The 17938-nt window shown below is 43.9% G+C and overlaps 1 protein-coding gene across 1 annotated transcript in view; it reads left to right on the top strand.

The window, feature by feature from the left end:
• The window catches only part of RTTN (rotatin), a 2784523-nt gene that overhangs the window by 202451 nt on the left and 2564134 nt on the right, over positions 1-17938 (top strand). Inside the window, exon 6 of the mRNA XM_069620779.1 lies at positions 4800-4890. Coding sequence (XP_069476880.1) covers positions 4800-4890 — 91 coding nt within the window. The remainder of the gene's footprint in view (positions 1-4799; positions 4891-17938) is intronic.

Here is a 17938-nt window from a genome sequence, read left to right on the forward strand (position 1 = left end):
TATAGGCCCTTTTTATTTGACGAGACTCCACTAGAAGTGCATTATTTTTTGATGGTCGTAGCTTGCTCTCATCTTAAATTTAGGTTTAGATAGGCGTTTATCACACCGTTGATTAAGTTCAATAAACACCCTTGAACTGTGGTCACTTGTGATTGTCTTACTTTGATACCATACCATACCATACCTTCCTTACACTGTGTTGAAATTATATTAAAGAGAGTACACCAGGTATCCTACCAAGATTGACTAACGGACAAGTTGTTTTGCATACCAGTTGTCTTGTAGGTCAAAAGAAACTCAAGGAACTGATATCCTTAAAAGTATAAAACGGAGTGAAGAGCAATCCAGGGGAAGGGAGCCATCCTTTTGGAACTGTGAATTTTATTCTTCTGGAACCTTTGTGTTGAAGTTAAGCATTTCCTTTTTGAACATGTGTACACCACCCAAGGCCAAAGACTTTTCCCATTTCACCTTAGAGTTGGTTTGTAGAATGTGAGGGCCAGAATAGTACTATTGATACAGGACATTTTTGTTTTGGACATCTTGACATTGGACAGCCTCTTAGTCCTATTTTTTCTCTAAGAGAAAATATCTCTTAGAGTAGCGACAGAGAGGCATTTCCCAACCCCCTTTTGTTTCAATGAAAGTTCATGGCCAAAACCTTGAGTCCCCTGTTTCTGCATCTCATTCCTGGCTCTTCACGCTACTTAGTTGTGCTGTCGTGGGTCAGGTGTCTTTGCTTGCTTTCCAGCCCTTCGTCCCTTAAATGTTATCTGTAGTGTGGCAACATGTTCCTCTCCAAGTTTGGTTCCTGGTGAAGCACTTTGGCTAGCTCTCCTGAAGACTGTTTGGTTGAACCTCGTATTTATTTGGCTAACCATCCCTCCTTAATGGATTCGCATGCTTCAAATTCTTTCCTCGAGTGGAAAGGAAGGAGGACTGGAAGTTCCCTCTGTTACAAGTTAGTTATGCTCTTATGGGTTTCATTAAGTGCATACATTCACCACTATAACATTTTGGTGGTATATAGGCTTGACGCAGAGGTTGGCTAAGTAGACCATCTGTGGCCTATAGCTCCTCATTAGTAAAATGAAGGTGTGAGCTTGAAAATTAAGATCTTAAGGTTTTTTTACCTAAACCTGGGGGGGTCGCTTCACTTTGTAAAGATACATGAAGATTATGCCAAGTCGTGAAAGTCAGGATGGCAACATGCCAGCCACTGATTCTTTTTTTCCTCTACCCAGGGATCCTAAGTGTGCCAGTAGATTGTGAGCCAAGCGACTGTATAAGAAAATACCAATTCAGCATGGGAACTGTTTAGGCACATGCTAAAACGTTGCCAAAATGTGGCACCCCGTGGTTCAGTAGTAGCATTGACCGGCAGCAGCTTGGATTTATTTCGATTGCTTTTTAGGAGAGTTGGCATATATACAGTTTTAGTGAGGAAAGGCAGTAGTGATATGCTGGCTGTAATCTTCATGTTGCCTGATAATTTTCCTCAAATCTGTGCATCAACAGCGGAGATTGAGTAGCAGTAGGTTGCTTTGATGAATTAGATTGGCAAGAGGGCATACCTATAGATGAGAAAATTGTGACCCTGCAGGGTCCAGAGTGTGACGCTGTACTGCAAGTCTTTTGGATCAGTGGAAAAAGCACCCAGTTCCACATACTGAAAGTGATTGGTGAGGAAAGAAACTCTTTATCAAAATGGTGCCCTGGATGTCTTGAGCCTCTAAACTGGTTATTTTCATCTGATAGTCGACTGTGTCGAGGTCTGCAGAAACTTCCAGTAAGGTCAGGGTCTCAATCCACCTGTGGTCTAGGATGGTCGTTGTGATGAGTTCAATGCTGCAACCCGGTCTAAAGCTAAGTTGGGCTGGTTCTAGAAGGGCATAATCTTACATAAAGGTTTGGAGCCGTGGAAGTTCTACCTGTTCCAATGGATTGGCCAGGTTTTTCACTGGTCAGCAGGATCCAAAGATGCATTTTTGGTATTGTCTATTAGGTGGTGCGCAATCACTACCTAGGAGCCAAAACTTGCATTGGAGTACAACAAGGAGGAAAATGACATGTGAGGAGGTACACACTGTTTTTGTGTTAGGTTATTTGCTCATCCATTGACTGCCAATGGCCATACAAATCCCTATGGCCTTTCCCACCTACTTCCTCGCCCTCCCCATAGAAAACACATCCTTCTGGAATCTGTTTGAGCTAGTTCTATCAAGCATTAAACGTTGGACTGGCAATTTTATTTCTAACAGTCTGCTGAGAGTTGATAGCTTCAGAGTTAATGTCTTAATTGCAGCTATAAATATTCCATTGATGAAACCAACCTTATGCCGTTTGATTTATAAATGTTCAATTGCACTGAGGTCCTGTTAAAAACTAGCAATGCCAACAGTTTTGGATTGTGTATAGGTATTAGATAAACATTTTCCAGGAACTGCTATCATATGCTCAGGTAATCGCACAATTTTCCAGATGTTTACATCTTATGGCTACGTAGTATCATGTTGGCAGTGGCTGGCAAATGCAGACTCTTGCCTGCATAACTGCCAAATCTGTTGACCTTGCAAGGGTCGGACCACAAAATGTTTTTATGCACTTGGGAACACTGCATTGTCCACTGAGGCGGTGAAAAGCTGGAGCATCTAGTTAATAAATAAGGGAAACATTGACTTTTGCCATTTTGGGAGGTATATGATTGTGCAAGGAGCCTGAGCGCTTTGGTGAGGTAATTTATAGATTAAGTTACTTGAAGGTTAATTTCCTCTAAAATAGTGTGATGCAGTGAAATCTGACCTTGTCAAGAGTGTGTTGGGGACCCTTCTCACGCTCCGGTGGGAGGCCTAACAGTGTGTTTGCCAGAGCATGCCTATACTAGAGGGGGAAAGTGGCAGTTGGGAAGGCCCCAATGTCTTTATTTGCCTCTCTGATAACAACACCATCCAGCTAAGATCTGGCCAGACCTCTCACAAGACATCAGCCCACCAGAATCGTTAAGCCAACAACTTCAGTTATCCAATTCTTATGGCCAGTGAGAGGCAAGATTGTCGCCAAGCCACATGGCAGAAAGCCCACACAGCCACCAGAGATGTAGTGCACTGCTCACTAGCTTCAGTGTGCATTGTGCTCTAACGGCCCCAACATAGCCTTCTATAAATCACAAACTTGCTGCAAAGCGGCTTCCAAATGAAAGACTTTTACATATTTACCTCAAACTTTGTCACAACGCAGCCCCGTAACCCAAACTGGGACACACTCCAATGCGTTCTGGCTTGCACTGAAGCAAGTGGTCGGGGGTAAGCACCTTATTTGTGAATTTTGTCCATTGTAACCCCTCCTGGGTGATAAAATGTGCCTGTGATTGGTTAGGGAAAGGGGCCCAATGAGATAAAGCTGGGAGAATAAGGGTGACTGGAAACAGGATGGTATGGGTTGTTTGGGTGAAGTCAGAGGACGACGTGTCGGCAGACCAAAAGACCAGAAGGAGGAAGGACGGTGAACTGCAGTGCAGAGGCATTTTGGAGAAAAGGTGAGGTATTGGTTGGTGAGAACAAGTGGGACTGTTTTGTGAGGATACTTGTAAATTGAGTGTTAAAGTGTAGGGATTGAGTGAAAAATTACTGAGGAGTGAAAGGAGGGTGAGTGAGTAGAAGGACGGTGCACTAGTAGTGGAGTAGTGAGAATAGTAGTGGGTGCAGAGGAGGAAAGTAGTAGTAGAGTGGAGAGGCACAGGAGAAAATAACACCATAAGGTGGAGGTAGAGTATAGAGAGCCATTGGCGGGTCAAAAAGACTTGGTACTAGGGGAGAAGGTGGGGGGGAGTCAAGATGATAGTAGCAGGAAGGAGGGTAGAATTAGCAGGGAGAGCAACATCAGGGCGTCGGAGGAAGAAGACCAAGTGGGGCCTGAGTGTCTGAAAGGCACATCCCTACAACTAACATCAGGGATAGAGTAGGTCTAATCGAGGACGTCCCGGAGGGAGATTAAACATAAGGTGATCTCCTGTAGGGCCTCATTCATATGAAGTCAGAACTAGTAGGTGTCAAGAAGCTCTAGAGTCTAGATACTAACCTGGGGGAGTAAGGACGCCTTAGGTTAGGGAGGAAACTGATCCTTATAGGCGAGAGAGTGAGGGACGGCCCTTAGCACCCTGCCAACATTTTTAATAACCCATGAACCATCTGAGAGTTGGCATATTCTTTAGGCCATCTGTGGCAGCAGGCCATGTAGTGACTCTTGTGCTGTAGTGGTTAATTTCCCATCCTCCAGACAAACTTGCCCAGTCCAACCGCTGCATTCTCTCTTCATATCCTTTCTGAACAGCTTGACAAGGAAATGAGTTGATTGGAGCCAATGGTGCACAAGGGGTCACGTCGGTGGCTGTGTTTGGTACAGTTGCAAATTTATATTTTTCTTGGCACACTATCCTACTGCCAGGGTATCGCATGAGTTGGCAGAAAAGGAGATTGATTATTACTACAAAGGTGACTAAGATGATGAATTTGCATTAATCTAATTGAACCAACTTCCTATAAATGAATGGGTTAAAAAAATGACACTTTAACGAATAGGGCTATATTGTGTAAACGGTAAAGTGGCACACTATAAACGGATTATTGAAATTTTGATCCATGACACACATACTACTTGCATGAGTGAGTGGCCTGTGATTTATTATATCGTTTTTTTGGGGGGGTTTGTGAGGCTGTACCCAGATGTGCTCTTGCCATTGTCGTGGTTTCATGTGAAGATTTTATTTTTGTTTGTTTACCCAATTTGTTTTACTTTACTAGTAAGTCAAGATGTGAGGTGTCTGAAGTTCTCCACGTTTCCTTGGCTGACCTTGAACACGACAGATCGGCATGTTCTGTCTTCAAATGAAAGGTACTCGGCAATGACTGAAATATACAAATGTTAATTAAGAATAATATGCAAGTTCTGTTTTCTCGATAGATATTGTGTGAAGAACTTGAAAGATAGTTTTTTCTCAAATGGCTCAGTTTTAGGTAACGGCATATGAATTTACTTTAAGTGATTACGCATGTACCTATTGTGGCAATGGGCACAGACAAATGGTATTATACCTAGATCGTTATGAGCATGGCTTCTAGAAGAGTGCTCTCACAAACTATCTTCTGTTAATGTATTGATGCTCTTTCTGGTTATATTGTAACTGCTTTAATGATTTAGTTCATCTGATTTCTCTGCTCCTCCCCAATCTCGATCATTTACTACTGTGGCTCTTTTGTTCTTTGTACCCTTTATACAAATTCCTAAGCATACAGAGTTATACAGAGTTAAACATACAGAGTTAATGTCGCATAGACATATTTATATTGCACCTCTGAGCATGGCAAGATGAAAGAAGCTGCTGATAGCAGTTTTTGTCAAGCAAACAGGTTGTAGGCTACAAGCAAGACCCAGATGACTCCAATCTCGCACATATAACGTCCATCGCTTGAATGGTCATCCTTTTATGGCCTTGGACCTGGCGAATACCCTCTTATGTTTAAACATTTTTTTTTTAAACTGCCTTCCTGCACCAATGAGGGATTTAGACTCCATTTTACAGCCTTTGGAATCCCAATCCCTATTTCGTTCTAGCCCCTCCTCTTCAGCTGATAAACACACTGAATCTGGATGGAGCTGGATGGGAGGTTGCTTTCTTTTTTTAAATTTTATTTTTATTTTCCAATTAATACAAATTAAAAAAGGTACACAAAATTGCAACACTACATCATACTGAAAAATGACCACCCCGTCCCATGTCCAAACCACCGCTGCCCTCCTGCACAAAACCACCTCCACCCTCCCTTCCCCGCTCTTGCTACCTGATTCTAGCTCAGGCACATCTCGCTCATGCACTGTTGGGAGAGGTATTGATCTGCCCTTGGTGAAATCTCCACTAGCCGTCTTCCCTCCTGACCTATCCATTTCCCCCAAATCCGTTGATGTTTAGTGGGGCATCTCTTGACATACATACCCTTTCCTCCAATGCACTGCAATTCTCCATTCCTTCCCTCCAAACTGCAATGGCGGGAGTGTCCGATTTCCCCTTACCCCCCAATTTGGCTGCTATATATCTCTTTGCCACCACCAAGGCTGTCTATATTAACTTATTTTCTTTTCCTGAGACCTCATACTCTCTCCATATATGTAGTAGTGCCAGTATGGGGCACATTTTGATTTGGGAACCTCCAGAAGGATTTTACTTTGGGGCAACCCCATATTGTGTGTGTGAAGATCCCTAATGCTTTGTTAGAACTAAGGAATTTTGAGTCTCTGGTTCTCCCCATGCGGTGTAGTCCCTCTCTGGTCTAATAGACTCCATGTAATGTTTTGTACTGGATTAATTGCAATCTGATAGATATATCGGCTTCTCCAAGTGTCGATTCAGCTTCTATGCACTCATCCTCTTCTAGTGTGCCCTAATCTGCCCCCCCAATTAATTTTGAGTTTAGTCAGTAGAGGGGATGTGTGGCTAATGACTTGGTACAGAACGCATATTGCTTTCTCCTTTATTTCTTCTACCAGTAGGTTTATCTCGAGTGACGAGTGTTCATGGATGTTGCAGTTTTCTCTTCCTTCGGAGACCATTGCAATGCTCAATTATATGTATATATACATTGATCCTTTATTGTAATTTCTCTCTACCAGGTACTTGAAGGGTGTAATTTCACTTTGTTGGATTACATTCATACTTTTTTGATACCACTGGTCACCCATTGTGGCTGGTTGCCTAGTTTTGTTACTTTCTGTATCTCGGGCTTCTCCCACATTGCAGATTCTAGTGTAACTTTCCCTCCCCATCCCATTACCCGGGTCACATCCCTTCTTACTTCAATCGTTTGACATCCCACTAGTGGTAGTTTTCTTTCCTTGCGGGCTGCCCTAGATTATCTGTAATGGGGGGAATGGTCCTCCATCATTATCCATTCCAGTTTTATAGGCGCAGTCACCGAAAATCCATTCATTTGCAGACACTAGTTGTGATGCCCTATAGTATTTTTGTTTCTGATGCTTGTGAATCTGCTTACAATCACATGCTTTGTATAGTCTGACAACTAGTGGTAATAGCAGAGTATTGCATCTTTTTTATCGAAGGGGGACGTCAACATGGGCTTGTCTTTAACACTATCCCCTAACATTGACGTGTAGTGTACCCAAGATTCTTCATGCGTCGAGGTCCTCCAGATAGTTTTTTTTCCCCCAATTCTGGTCGGTTGCTTTCATGCGGAGCTCGTGTTACCAAGAATTATTGCTGTTCCACGCGTCTTTGACGCATCCATCTACGAACTTCTTCGACAACTGTTCCTGTTTGCCCACCTGCGGACCTTCACTGACTTCAACGACTTGACTGCTGTCAGCCTTGGCCTTCAGGCATCAGCCTTACATTAGCGAGAGTGGGGACCTGTTTTTTTTCTTGACAATTCTATTTAGAGAATGCCTTTTCTTTCCTTACCCTCCTCTTCCTTTCCTCGTCTGCTGGCTTTTCCATGCTATCGTGGACAATACTCTATTTAAATTTTGCCCTTCCTGTAACAGGACGTTTCTGTGGAAGGACATTCACAGGGAGTGTAACAATTGTCTACCTTGTGACCACGATGAGCAGCGTTGCAAAGGCTGTCAACCCTTTAGACTTAAGACGCTTAAAGAAAGGCACACAAAGTGGTGGGCATACTACGCGCTGCAGCCCAAGTCTCGCTCTCTCGCCGGAGCCTTGGATCGGGATTCCTCAAGCAGCCATGGTGTGCCGTCGGCAGTGCAATGGGGAAATCACACTTTGGCGACAAGGGCACACAACCTTTCTAAGACCAAGCACATAACCCCTCGGCATCCTTCGACGGACTTGTTGAAAAAGCCTTCGGCATCCGTAGGCCCGTCACATTATTCGACTGGGCCTAATGGACCTGAGGGTTCAGGGCCTGCTGTGCCTCCGCCGTCGTGGTGGGCACATGGTACCAAGACATCATTTTCCCAGGGTGCCGTCCCTAAAGTTCAGACGCATGTTTCCGATGCGTCGAAAGACGCGTCGAAATGTGCCTCTTTAGTGAAAACACACCCAAAATTCAGGGATAAGCTTTTCAAGGCCCCTCCTCCTGGTTCTTGGTCCCCCCAAACACCTTTTTTGCCTTCAAGGTATTCTTGGGCTGCTGCCTCCCTTGTCCCAGGCCCTACAATGGCCTACAGACCCTGCTCCATCTGACTCAGCTGTCCCTGTTCAGAAGCTTCCACATACACTGCTTGGACTAGAGAGAGGTTTGAACACTTTATGAACAATGTGTCTTGAGTTTATTGATTTTTCAGAAAAACTTGATATCCTTAAGAGGTCCCGTCCCCTTGACGAAGGCCCTAGACTCTCGAAGTCTCCTAAGCTTTATTCTCCTGAGGCTCACCCTTCTAGACAAAAATTGCCTGATCATTCTGACATTTTTTCAAGATGATCAGTATTATCAGGACAATGACGTCTACTATGTCCCGGATCGTGATGATGGCTCCAAAGACCCGGTTTCTAAAAGCCCAGATGCTTGGACCCCTACAGATGACCAGGGAAATTGGCCCACTACCCCTGCTCGTGTGGCTGAGCCTGATAATCTTTTTGGATGCTCCTCCTGTATACCAACCCAGGAAGGTTTCCCCTATTGATGACCATATGCTTTTCAATACTATCCTTGGAAAAACAGCAGACCATTTTAAGATTGTCACTCAGGAGGCGGTGCCTGATTTAGACTTTGTAGAGTACATCCTCAAGGAAAAGGTTCCAGTCAGCCAAGCTATTCCTCTTCTTAATTCCATTGAAAAGTGCATTGTCCCCTCCGTGCTTACCCCCTCACTTACTCGGGTGGTAAATCCACGTGTTGAGAAGATGTTTCACCCTGAGCCTTCTGATCCACTCTATATCCGTCCCGGACTCCCTAGTCATTACCATGACTAGAAAACGTGCAGGGGTTCCCCTGTCTTCATCCGAATCTCCCCCTGATAAAGACTGCAAAGGACTTTACGCTGTGGGCCAACACATCACTCCTGCTGCCCACAGTACCTGCATCGATAACAATATTGCTATCCTTGCTAGCTTTAGTGATGTACAATGGGGACTGGTACAAGAAGGTCTGCAAAATGTGCCTGAAACTACAAGGTCGCGGCTACTTGCGGTGGTGCAGGATGGACGACTAGTCACACACATTTTAAAGAACACACTGATGCTGCAGTGACCGCGGGTAGGGTGTTGGCTGAAGGTACTCTCTTGAAAAACCATGTATGGCTTAAAGATTCTGGGTTTAAACCTGAGACGTAGGTCTCGCTCATTAAAAAACCTTTCGAGGACTCTGCCCTCTTCGGGAAGGCGGTGGACGACACACAAGAGAACACGAAGGAGCACAAGACTTTGAAATCTCTTAATCGAATCTCTGCCAGACCGTATGTACAACGCAGAGTCTTCAATACCCGCCGGTCCTTTCGTGGGCAGTCCTTTCCTAGCACAGCTCAGAGTAATTATGTTACAGGTGGATCATCCTGGTATTCTGTCCAAGGAACATCCAGCACCTATTAAACGCCTCAAGAACAGGGATTTTGGCACGACAAATCGAGGGGAAGAAATGCAGCAGCCAGAAGCTCTCCTGCCCCTACCAGCAAATGACTCTGATTTGGGTCCCCTCCCATGCCTCTCCAGTAGGAGGACAATTAACATCCTTCACCCACGCATGGGTGCGAATAACCTCAGACCGATGGGTGCTCAAGACTGTAGGTGACGGTTGTTGTATCATGTTTCTTCATCTGAACTCTCCTGCTCTTGTTTCTGTCTTCCGGGCCCCGACTGGGCATGTGAGGGATAGGGGAACTGGGTGCCACTGGTCCTCTGCTGTTGGCTGCTGTTCAGAGGTCAGTCTCTGCTCTCTGTCCTCGGCCTACTCTTCCTGTGGCTCTGATTGAGGAGCAGGGGGAGGAGGGTTTGCACACCCGGTCCCAAAACTCTTCCCTCCTGTCTCAACAGGCAGGACGTGTTGAGCTGCGTCACGTCTCACCTTCCGTTCTCTGCGTCATCGTCATCTTGTTCTGGGAGCGCTGCGTCTAAGCTTGTCTGGGCCGCTAATTGCCCCTTCCGGGCCTACACTCGAATGACCTGGGAGTCCCTCTCTCTCCTGGTATGCTTTTGGATCACCGCCAAAGGTGTAATTGCTCCAGGCGCCCGTGCAGCTGCTATGTTCTCTGGCGTCAGAGCGGACCCGGGATGCAGCTAATACACATTGCTGCTCAACAGCGCCCCCCGCCCCTGAGGCTGCTTTCTTTGGCTCTGCATTTCAGCCCATACCCTGCAGATGCAAGGCTAAAAGGGTGACGCTCTGGGATACTTCTTTATGCTCTTCAAAAATGCAGCGGGAGCTTGCGTGCACCGATGCCCTTGTTCCCAAAGCCCCTGAGGTGTCTGTAAGCGATTTTGATCCTTTTTCATCTTCAATAGGCAGAAAAACCACCCCGATCCAACACCCCCTAGCAGGACAATCCCATCCCAGAATTCTGGGACAAGAAGCAAACCATTTTTTATCTGAATATTCTATTATTTAAAATAATGCAAAATTAATGGTGGGGTCTGTGCCTGCTGGGCCTAGAGACCCAAGCTACTCTTCACTGATGTGGCCCAACAATGCTGAAACATGTCTGGGGATGCTTGTGGTCTCATGCAGAAGGGATGCGACCAAGCAGTTCGGGCTGCACTGCCCCTTTTGGGGTGGGACCAAGCCTGATTTGCTTGTGGTCTTTCCCCTTTTGTAATGGCTTGGCAGGCGAAGAACGATGGTCTGGCGGATTGCTCAGTGGAATGCTAGAGGTTAAGATTAATTACCATCACCTCTATTTTCTTGATAACACTTTTATTCAAATATACATAAACATACATTCATTTAAAATCCAATCTGATTAACTATTCCAGGGAAATATCTTGTCGACATTACTTTATTTGAACATCAGATGTTCTCTTCAGAAGTGTGTCTGTGACTCCAGAAAAAACAACTGCTATACCATTCCTGGACCTACTGATGCAACAAGACACATGGAATATTGCTGATTTTATTGGGCTTTATTAACACTAGTTAAAGTATGTAGTGATGCTAAGCTGTTTGCCCCCATCGTTTGTATAATGCATCTATTACAAGAAGAAGAAAAGCATAATTCATTCATAGTGATATAAATCTGAAATTAATCTGGGACACACAATTCTAGTTTACTAAAATTGCTATATGCGTCTCACTCTGGCTGATTTGCATGATTCTGTGAGAAAATCGATATAAAGAAATTAATCTTACAATTGACATGTTGGAACGTAGTACTTTAGATTGATGTACTGTTACGTTCAATAACGCTCAGATTTTCTTATCTGAGCAATATAATTTTAGATCTTGTATTGATGTTATATTTTAATTAACACTCTATTGAAAGGATATATCTAACTCTGTGATCTTAAATACATTTATATTCCAGTTCGATTATTTGACAGACGTATCAGATTAGGTAATGCTTCATATTTGTTATTCATTTGCATTTTTAAAGTGCTCACACAGCCCTCGGGCATCGAGGCGCTGTTACATGAATTGTTTTTGTTTGTTGCGTAATTGTTTTTTTTTTTGTGTGTCTTAGTTGCATATTTATAACAGGCTTAATTACCCAGAGGTTTCGAAGCGCCGATCCGGGGATCGAACCTGTGTTGCTTCGTGTCGTCTTGCTTCCAAGGCGAACACGTTACCGCTGAGCTATCCTCCCGGGACAGTGTCACTTTGAATTAATTGAGGTGTTCCAGATTAATTTCATGCTAGTCATGTCACCTTAAATAAATTATACATTCTTCTAAAAGATGCATTATGCTGATGCTAGAGCCCAATAATGTAAGTCGGTAGGTAATAGCTCACAAGTCTGATCTCTTGAATATATTTTTATACATTTTCTCTAACACCATCAACAAGTGGTAGCATCAGACAAAAACTTACCTTGTGTTCACATATAACGTTCTTGTTCTAGGGATAATTCTATTCCAAATATAGCATACAGTTCAGGTTTGGGCAATATTTATAATACAAGGTGTGCTGTTGGACTGCTTTGTTTATAGGCCTGTGTTTAGATTAGAGGGTTTTATTCTTGGAGTGCACACAATCTAGGATAATTTAAAATGTCATGCAAACATTAGAATATAGGAGTCCACTTAATGAAGAATCCTTTCTTTTCTCTGCAATGTTGGAAATCTGACATTGGTTATTTAAATGTAAGTTATATTCTGGGGAATAAAGTGGGCAAATTAGCCACCTTCTTAATACACTTTAATGGGTGTAGCTCTTAAGATTTCTCTTTTTGGGCAAATTATTGTTTCCCTAGGTCAAGAAGTAGAACAATTCCAAACAAATTAACTTGGCTACAGTAAGAATAGTATGTGCCCTGTGCAATAATGAATTCTGGGGCATGCTATTTTGAATATACTTCCACGAAGTTTCTCTGGGAGCCCAGTCCCCATTATGTGGCCTACCTGGTAAAGGATTCCCCTAATAGACTTTCAATTGCTATTGGGGGTTTTAACTAATTATTGGTACGTATATCTAAATGCAAAGATGTTATACTCACCTTTTTGGTTTGCCTTTTGACGGCGATGAACAGAGAGGGAGAACAGCAGCTCTGGGCAGCTCAGTCTCATGAGCACTGCTCCCAGTCTGTCCCATGCTTTCAAAATCCCTTTCAGGCAATATCATTCTGTTTGTCAAGGTTTCTGCACCAGGCTCCCTCTGGAAAAGGGCTTCCTAATGGAGATAGCCATAAGGTGTAGATCCAAGGTGTAAACCTACTGCGCACTTCTGTCGGACAAGCTCCCTTCGTCTGCAGATTTTCCAAGTATTCTGCCTGTTTTCTGTGTGTTTGGCCTTCAATAATTGATGAACATCACTTGTGCAGCATCATTTGATGCAGCATTTTCTCATTGGGCGGGGCCTATTATTGGTTTTCTCCTTTCAAACTAACAACCCAAAATAACCCCTGCCCCCAATCATTTTGATTGGCCCAATATATTTATCCATGCAACATATGTGGGTGTTTTCCCCTCTCCCCTCTGGAGCTATGATCATATTGGAGTAAAATCTATTTTCCCCTCAATTCTTTTTATGAACCTTTCCCCTCATCGAGACCCACATATTCAGAATCACATCAGAATCCATAGATGTTTCATATTCCAATATCTTGTAATATGAAAGAATTATTGATCTTAATTTATTAATAATGTGCCCATGTTGATGTATCGACTTTATACATATATTATTGGGAACACTTTGCTGAATTCAGATCTGCTTTCATTTTCTAAATCAAGCAAAGTGTTCCAAAGTTATGGAAAAACAGAAAACACCCACACCGTGGGCATTTTACTCTGATATGCCTTACTTGCGCTTATTGTAATGTGACTGCTCAAAAGGAACATTGTTTGATTTAAACATTTTTGCTAAAGGACAGTTTCTGTGCGATGTACTTTGTAGGGATGACACAGCTGTCAACAATACATTTTTCTTTCATTAAACGCATGTTCGATTACAATAAATAACGTGACATCTTCAGGGTGGCACTGATGTTGCCTTTGTCCCCTGAATAGAGGAGTTAATGCTGCATTGTCCGAGCGGGCCAGCTTTCTGCAAGTGTGAGGGGTGATTGCAGATTACTGGGTCTGCTGATGCATGCTGAGGGTATATCGGGGGCGGGAGGCAGTGAGCACCAGCGGGTGCACAGGGCAAAATGCCCAGAATGCCTTCCAAGGGGTGAAGGGAGGGTGTGGCTGTAGTCTGGCTCCTGGAGTATGATGGTGTCTGAATGCAGAGGTTGCAGTGCAAAAAGTGGGTTTACTGTTTTGGCCACCCTAAACGGTTTTGTGCCACTTCAGACATAGAGCATGGTTGCCGCCTTGTAGATTGTGTATCGAATGCCTGGCAAAAGGACCGTCCAGGCTCTAATTGCTTTCAACTCCTGCAGCAACATGGTAAATATTCCCCCCACTTACTCCCAAAATCTGATGGATTCTCAGGTAAAAAACAAAATGTCGACAAAAGGAGGGTTATTGCATCTTTAGATGGCCTCCGTTAGCAAATGCATGGCGTGGAATCCCGGGTGGTTACGCTGGAGTCCTGTGGTCAATAAGTGCACAGGGCTTAAGTAGAGTTTGTGTTCCAGTCTCTCGGGAGAGCAATCTACCAAATGGCCCAGGGAATTACCTGAGCTGGAAGACCAATGGGAGGGGGAGGAGATGGATAAAGGGGCACATTGGAAACAGAGAAGTAGGTTGTTCGGGTGAGGTCAAGCTACGAAAACTCGGACAGAGACCCAACAGAGGAAGGACATTTCAGCGAAGCGTTGAGAAGATTGAGTGTGTGCAAGGTTAGGTATTGGTTAGTGAAAGTGGTACTTGGATGTGAGTGTATGGTGAGTAAAGGAAGTGAATCAGTTTAAGTGAGAGTGTAGGGGAGTAAATGATGCTGAGTGGGAGGAGATGAGTGAAAGGAGGGTGACTGTAAGAGAAGAAATGGTGAGTGTAGTGGAAAGGAGAGTAGTAGAGAGGGGAGAGGGCAGAGTGAGGAGTAGTGGAGCATAGTAGAAAAGAGACAGTAGTGAGGGGAATGAGTAAGCAGAGAACATCGGAGGGACAGAGAGAGGGAGAGAAAGAGGAGAGTGGGAGGATTAGAAGGGAAGGCAAAGGAAGGAAAGAACATCAGGGTGAGGAACTTGAGAGCCTGAGAGATCAAAACCTAGTCAGACCTGGGTGATTAGATGACACCAATTATTGATAACCCTCTTATTAATGTAGGACCAGGCTTAGGATCACCTAGATTGACTACAGAGGGAGTTGGAAAGATAAGGCTGTTGCCTTTAGGCCCTCACCAGTAGTTGGCAAGACTTATAAATAGTAGGTGTTAGCGATTTCCAGTGAAAAGCTAGGGATGTAAAAAGTGTAATTGTAAACTAAAGCACAATAAAGAAAATAGAAAAAAGCTGGGTATTTAGAGAACCTGGACTAAGGAGGGCCAAGCCCACGGGAGATGAGGGGGCGGCCCTTAGCAAGATCTTATTCAAACATTCAAAAAAGGACCCTTGAACCGTCTTCGAGCACTAATTGGTGTAGCAAAAATTGTTTCATATAACCTTGCACAGCCTGAACCTGCTTCTTTGTGCTGTTGCACTCCCTGCCTCTCTTACGTTAGTGCTGGTTGTCTTAAGCTGGCTCGCTGCCTCATACTCGTATGCATGCAAGTGGCTCAACGTTTTAACTGGCTAGCTCGTTCTCCACTGATGCCCTGCTCACTATGTTCACTCTTTCTTGCACACTCACTCTTTGTTGCGCTGGCTGACTCTCTTGCACTGGCTGGTTCTCTCTCTTGTGTCAGCTCCCTCTGCACATACACCCACAAAAGACCTCCAAAATGTGCATATGTCCACACACTGCATCCTGCATCAGAACACAATGGCTATACAAAAGCTATAAAAATTTGTCTTTGCCAATGCTCGTTGGTGTCTTGCGGTATTGGGATTATAGCTTTGTACATGCAGTCATTCTATGTTTGACATAAACTAATATTTAACCTTATAGCAATAGTTTTGCTATAATAAATGTGGGTATTTTGCTTAACTGTATTTGTAGATTGGTAGAGTATGTTTGTAAGAAGCAAATCTTTGGGGGAACCCTTTAGTATTTTGTCAATGCTAATTGTCTTGAATCTGCTCATGATCAATCATTTTGATTGCTCAACCATATGAAGGTTTTGCAGATGACCTCTTTTGGAACCCCTAAAGTGCCCACATGGTATGCGTGCACTTATTGCTGTAAGGCCAACATAACATGAGCCAGCGTCGCTGTAGGATTGCCCACCTATGACCCCGCGATATTCTGTTTATATTCTGAAAAACTAACGACAGCAGCCAGAGACAGAGCAGCTGTGCCAATAACGGACTGAACCAATACGTTTTTAGTTTATTTAGCGGAAACAAGAAAATGGCAAAGCAGAATGATGTTCGGTTTGTCAGTTAGATTAGCAAAATATTTTTAGTTTGCAAACTCTTAAGATCTTTTCTTTAAGTTAGTGCCTTAAGTTTGCATTCTTCCTTTCCTCTGCTCACTTGCCTTCAAATTGTTCTTCACTATAAATTAAGCTTTGTTTCAGATGTACTTTTACAGCCTGAGGAAGAGACATTTAAGGTCTTGAAAGCACTGCTGCAAGACCTTTTTGTTTTTTACTCTGAGAGAATATAATATCTGCACTATTTAGTTGACAGTATTCATACCTCTGTTTTGTTCTGTTCTGTAATGGTGTTTTCCTTTATAGCATTGGCATAGGCAGAGGGTGGGCGGAATTTGTAGTCGTAACACCATGGTCTGTGTACTTTCCTTTACCTTTCAAAACCTTCTTTAGGAAAAGGCATGTTAGTTGCCGGAAGATTGAAAAGAAGGTACGTTTAAGGTGTTACCCCATACCGTTTATTTTCTTCAAACGTCCATGTTGCTGCTTTGTTCAGTTTTCGAAGAATACGCATTTTGCACCTGAGCTTCAGTAAAGTAAAGATTGTATGTTACTTTGAAATCTGCCTACTAGCTCTCGGTGTATTTTTTCTTTAGCAATAAATTAAATTGTGGCGTTGCTGGGGCTTCATGGTGTGGACACAGCTCTGGTTAGTTCCATGTTAAGGTAAGCTAATGATCCTTTGGTGCTGATTACTAGAGTGCAGGAAGTTCAGGGTAGATGTGTGGTTCTGTAGTGCTCCTTGGTCTTCAGATCGATGAAACCCGAACGATGGAGGTGACCCCGGCCTCTGATGCATACTGAAGTGCATGACCCCAGGCGCTTGCACACAGTGGTTGTATCTTGCTCAGTCACCTACTCTAGTACCTACACCATTGCAGCAGAACACAGTGGAAGGGCTGGAGAGACCGAAGTCCAGAGTTTTGGAGGTCATGGAGTACAATTAGGATGCAAGTGTGCAGTTGTTCAAAAAAAGGCTTAGCAGGGCTCTAGTATAGAAGTAACCCATGCGGTAACGCATGTGGATGGGTGCTGAGAAGAGTAGGGGGGTGTCAGTGCTAGAGACTTGCTCTGTGTTCAGCGTGCCCAAATTTGTTATAGGTCTGCGCTGCATTCTGCTGTCGGAGGTGTTGAGGCATAGTCTGGGTAGGTAGGCAGAGAATTATGTGAACAGCACGACCACATTTTGTCATAGTACTTGCTGTATACCCAATATGTTTGGATAGCCATGCCTGCGGCCAGATGAGTGGTATATTATACTACCTTGCCGCCATTGATGGCGCTTTGATGTTAGGGCACCCGCTCAGGTACTTGGCTTCTACTGTCGGTTCTTGCGGCTGTGATAAAAACGGTTAGCAACAGTGACAGTATATGCTCCAACTATTTGCCAAAGGAGGCGTATGGGTTGTGCTTCCAGTTTCTTAGAGGGGGGCCCGGGTGGCGAGTCTACCCAGATATTGAGCGCTTACTGATCATTTTAAGGAGGTACCTTTACCAAGGAGCTGCCCATCCTATGGTTCATATTTGCGCAATACCTGCCCACCCCCCATTCCTTACAGAGAAATGCTGGGCTGGTTCTTGATTGCCCCCTGTGGTGTTGGCCTCTTTCAAAGTTCATATGCAACACCAATACTTCTTGGTGTCTGTAGTTTCTTATATTCTTTACTTTGCCCTCTTGGCCTCTTTCAAAGTTCATATACTTTGCCTTCTTGGCATATTAAGAGTTTACATACTTTGCTTTTCACTTATTCAACTTTTTTTCTGGATCGTGGTTACTTTCTTGCCTTCGTTTCCTGTTGTAATACACTTCAACTCAGAGTATTTCATAGAGACTTTCGAATGTGCGATTTCATCTTGCAGATCCACTCTGTTTCTTTGTCTCCTACCGTTCACAGTTCAGCAATTGCCCT

This window comes from Ambystoma mexicanum, chromosome 5q (assembly GCF_040938575.1).
Source record: "Ambystoma mexicanum isolate Mex_15411 chromosome 5q, UKY_AmexF1_1, whole genome shotgun sequence".
NCBI classification, from domain to species: domain Eukaryota; kingdom Metazoa; phylum Chordata; class Amphibia; order Caudata; family Ambystomatidae; genus Ambystoma; species Ambystoma mexicanum.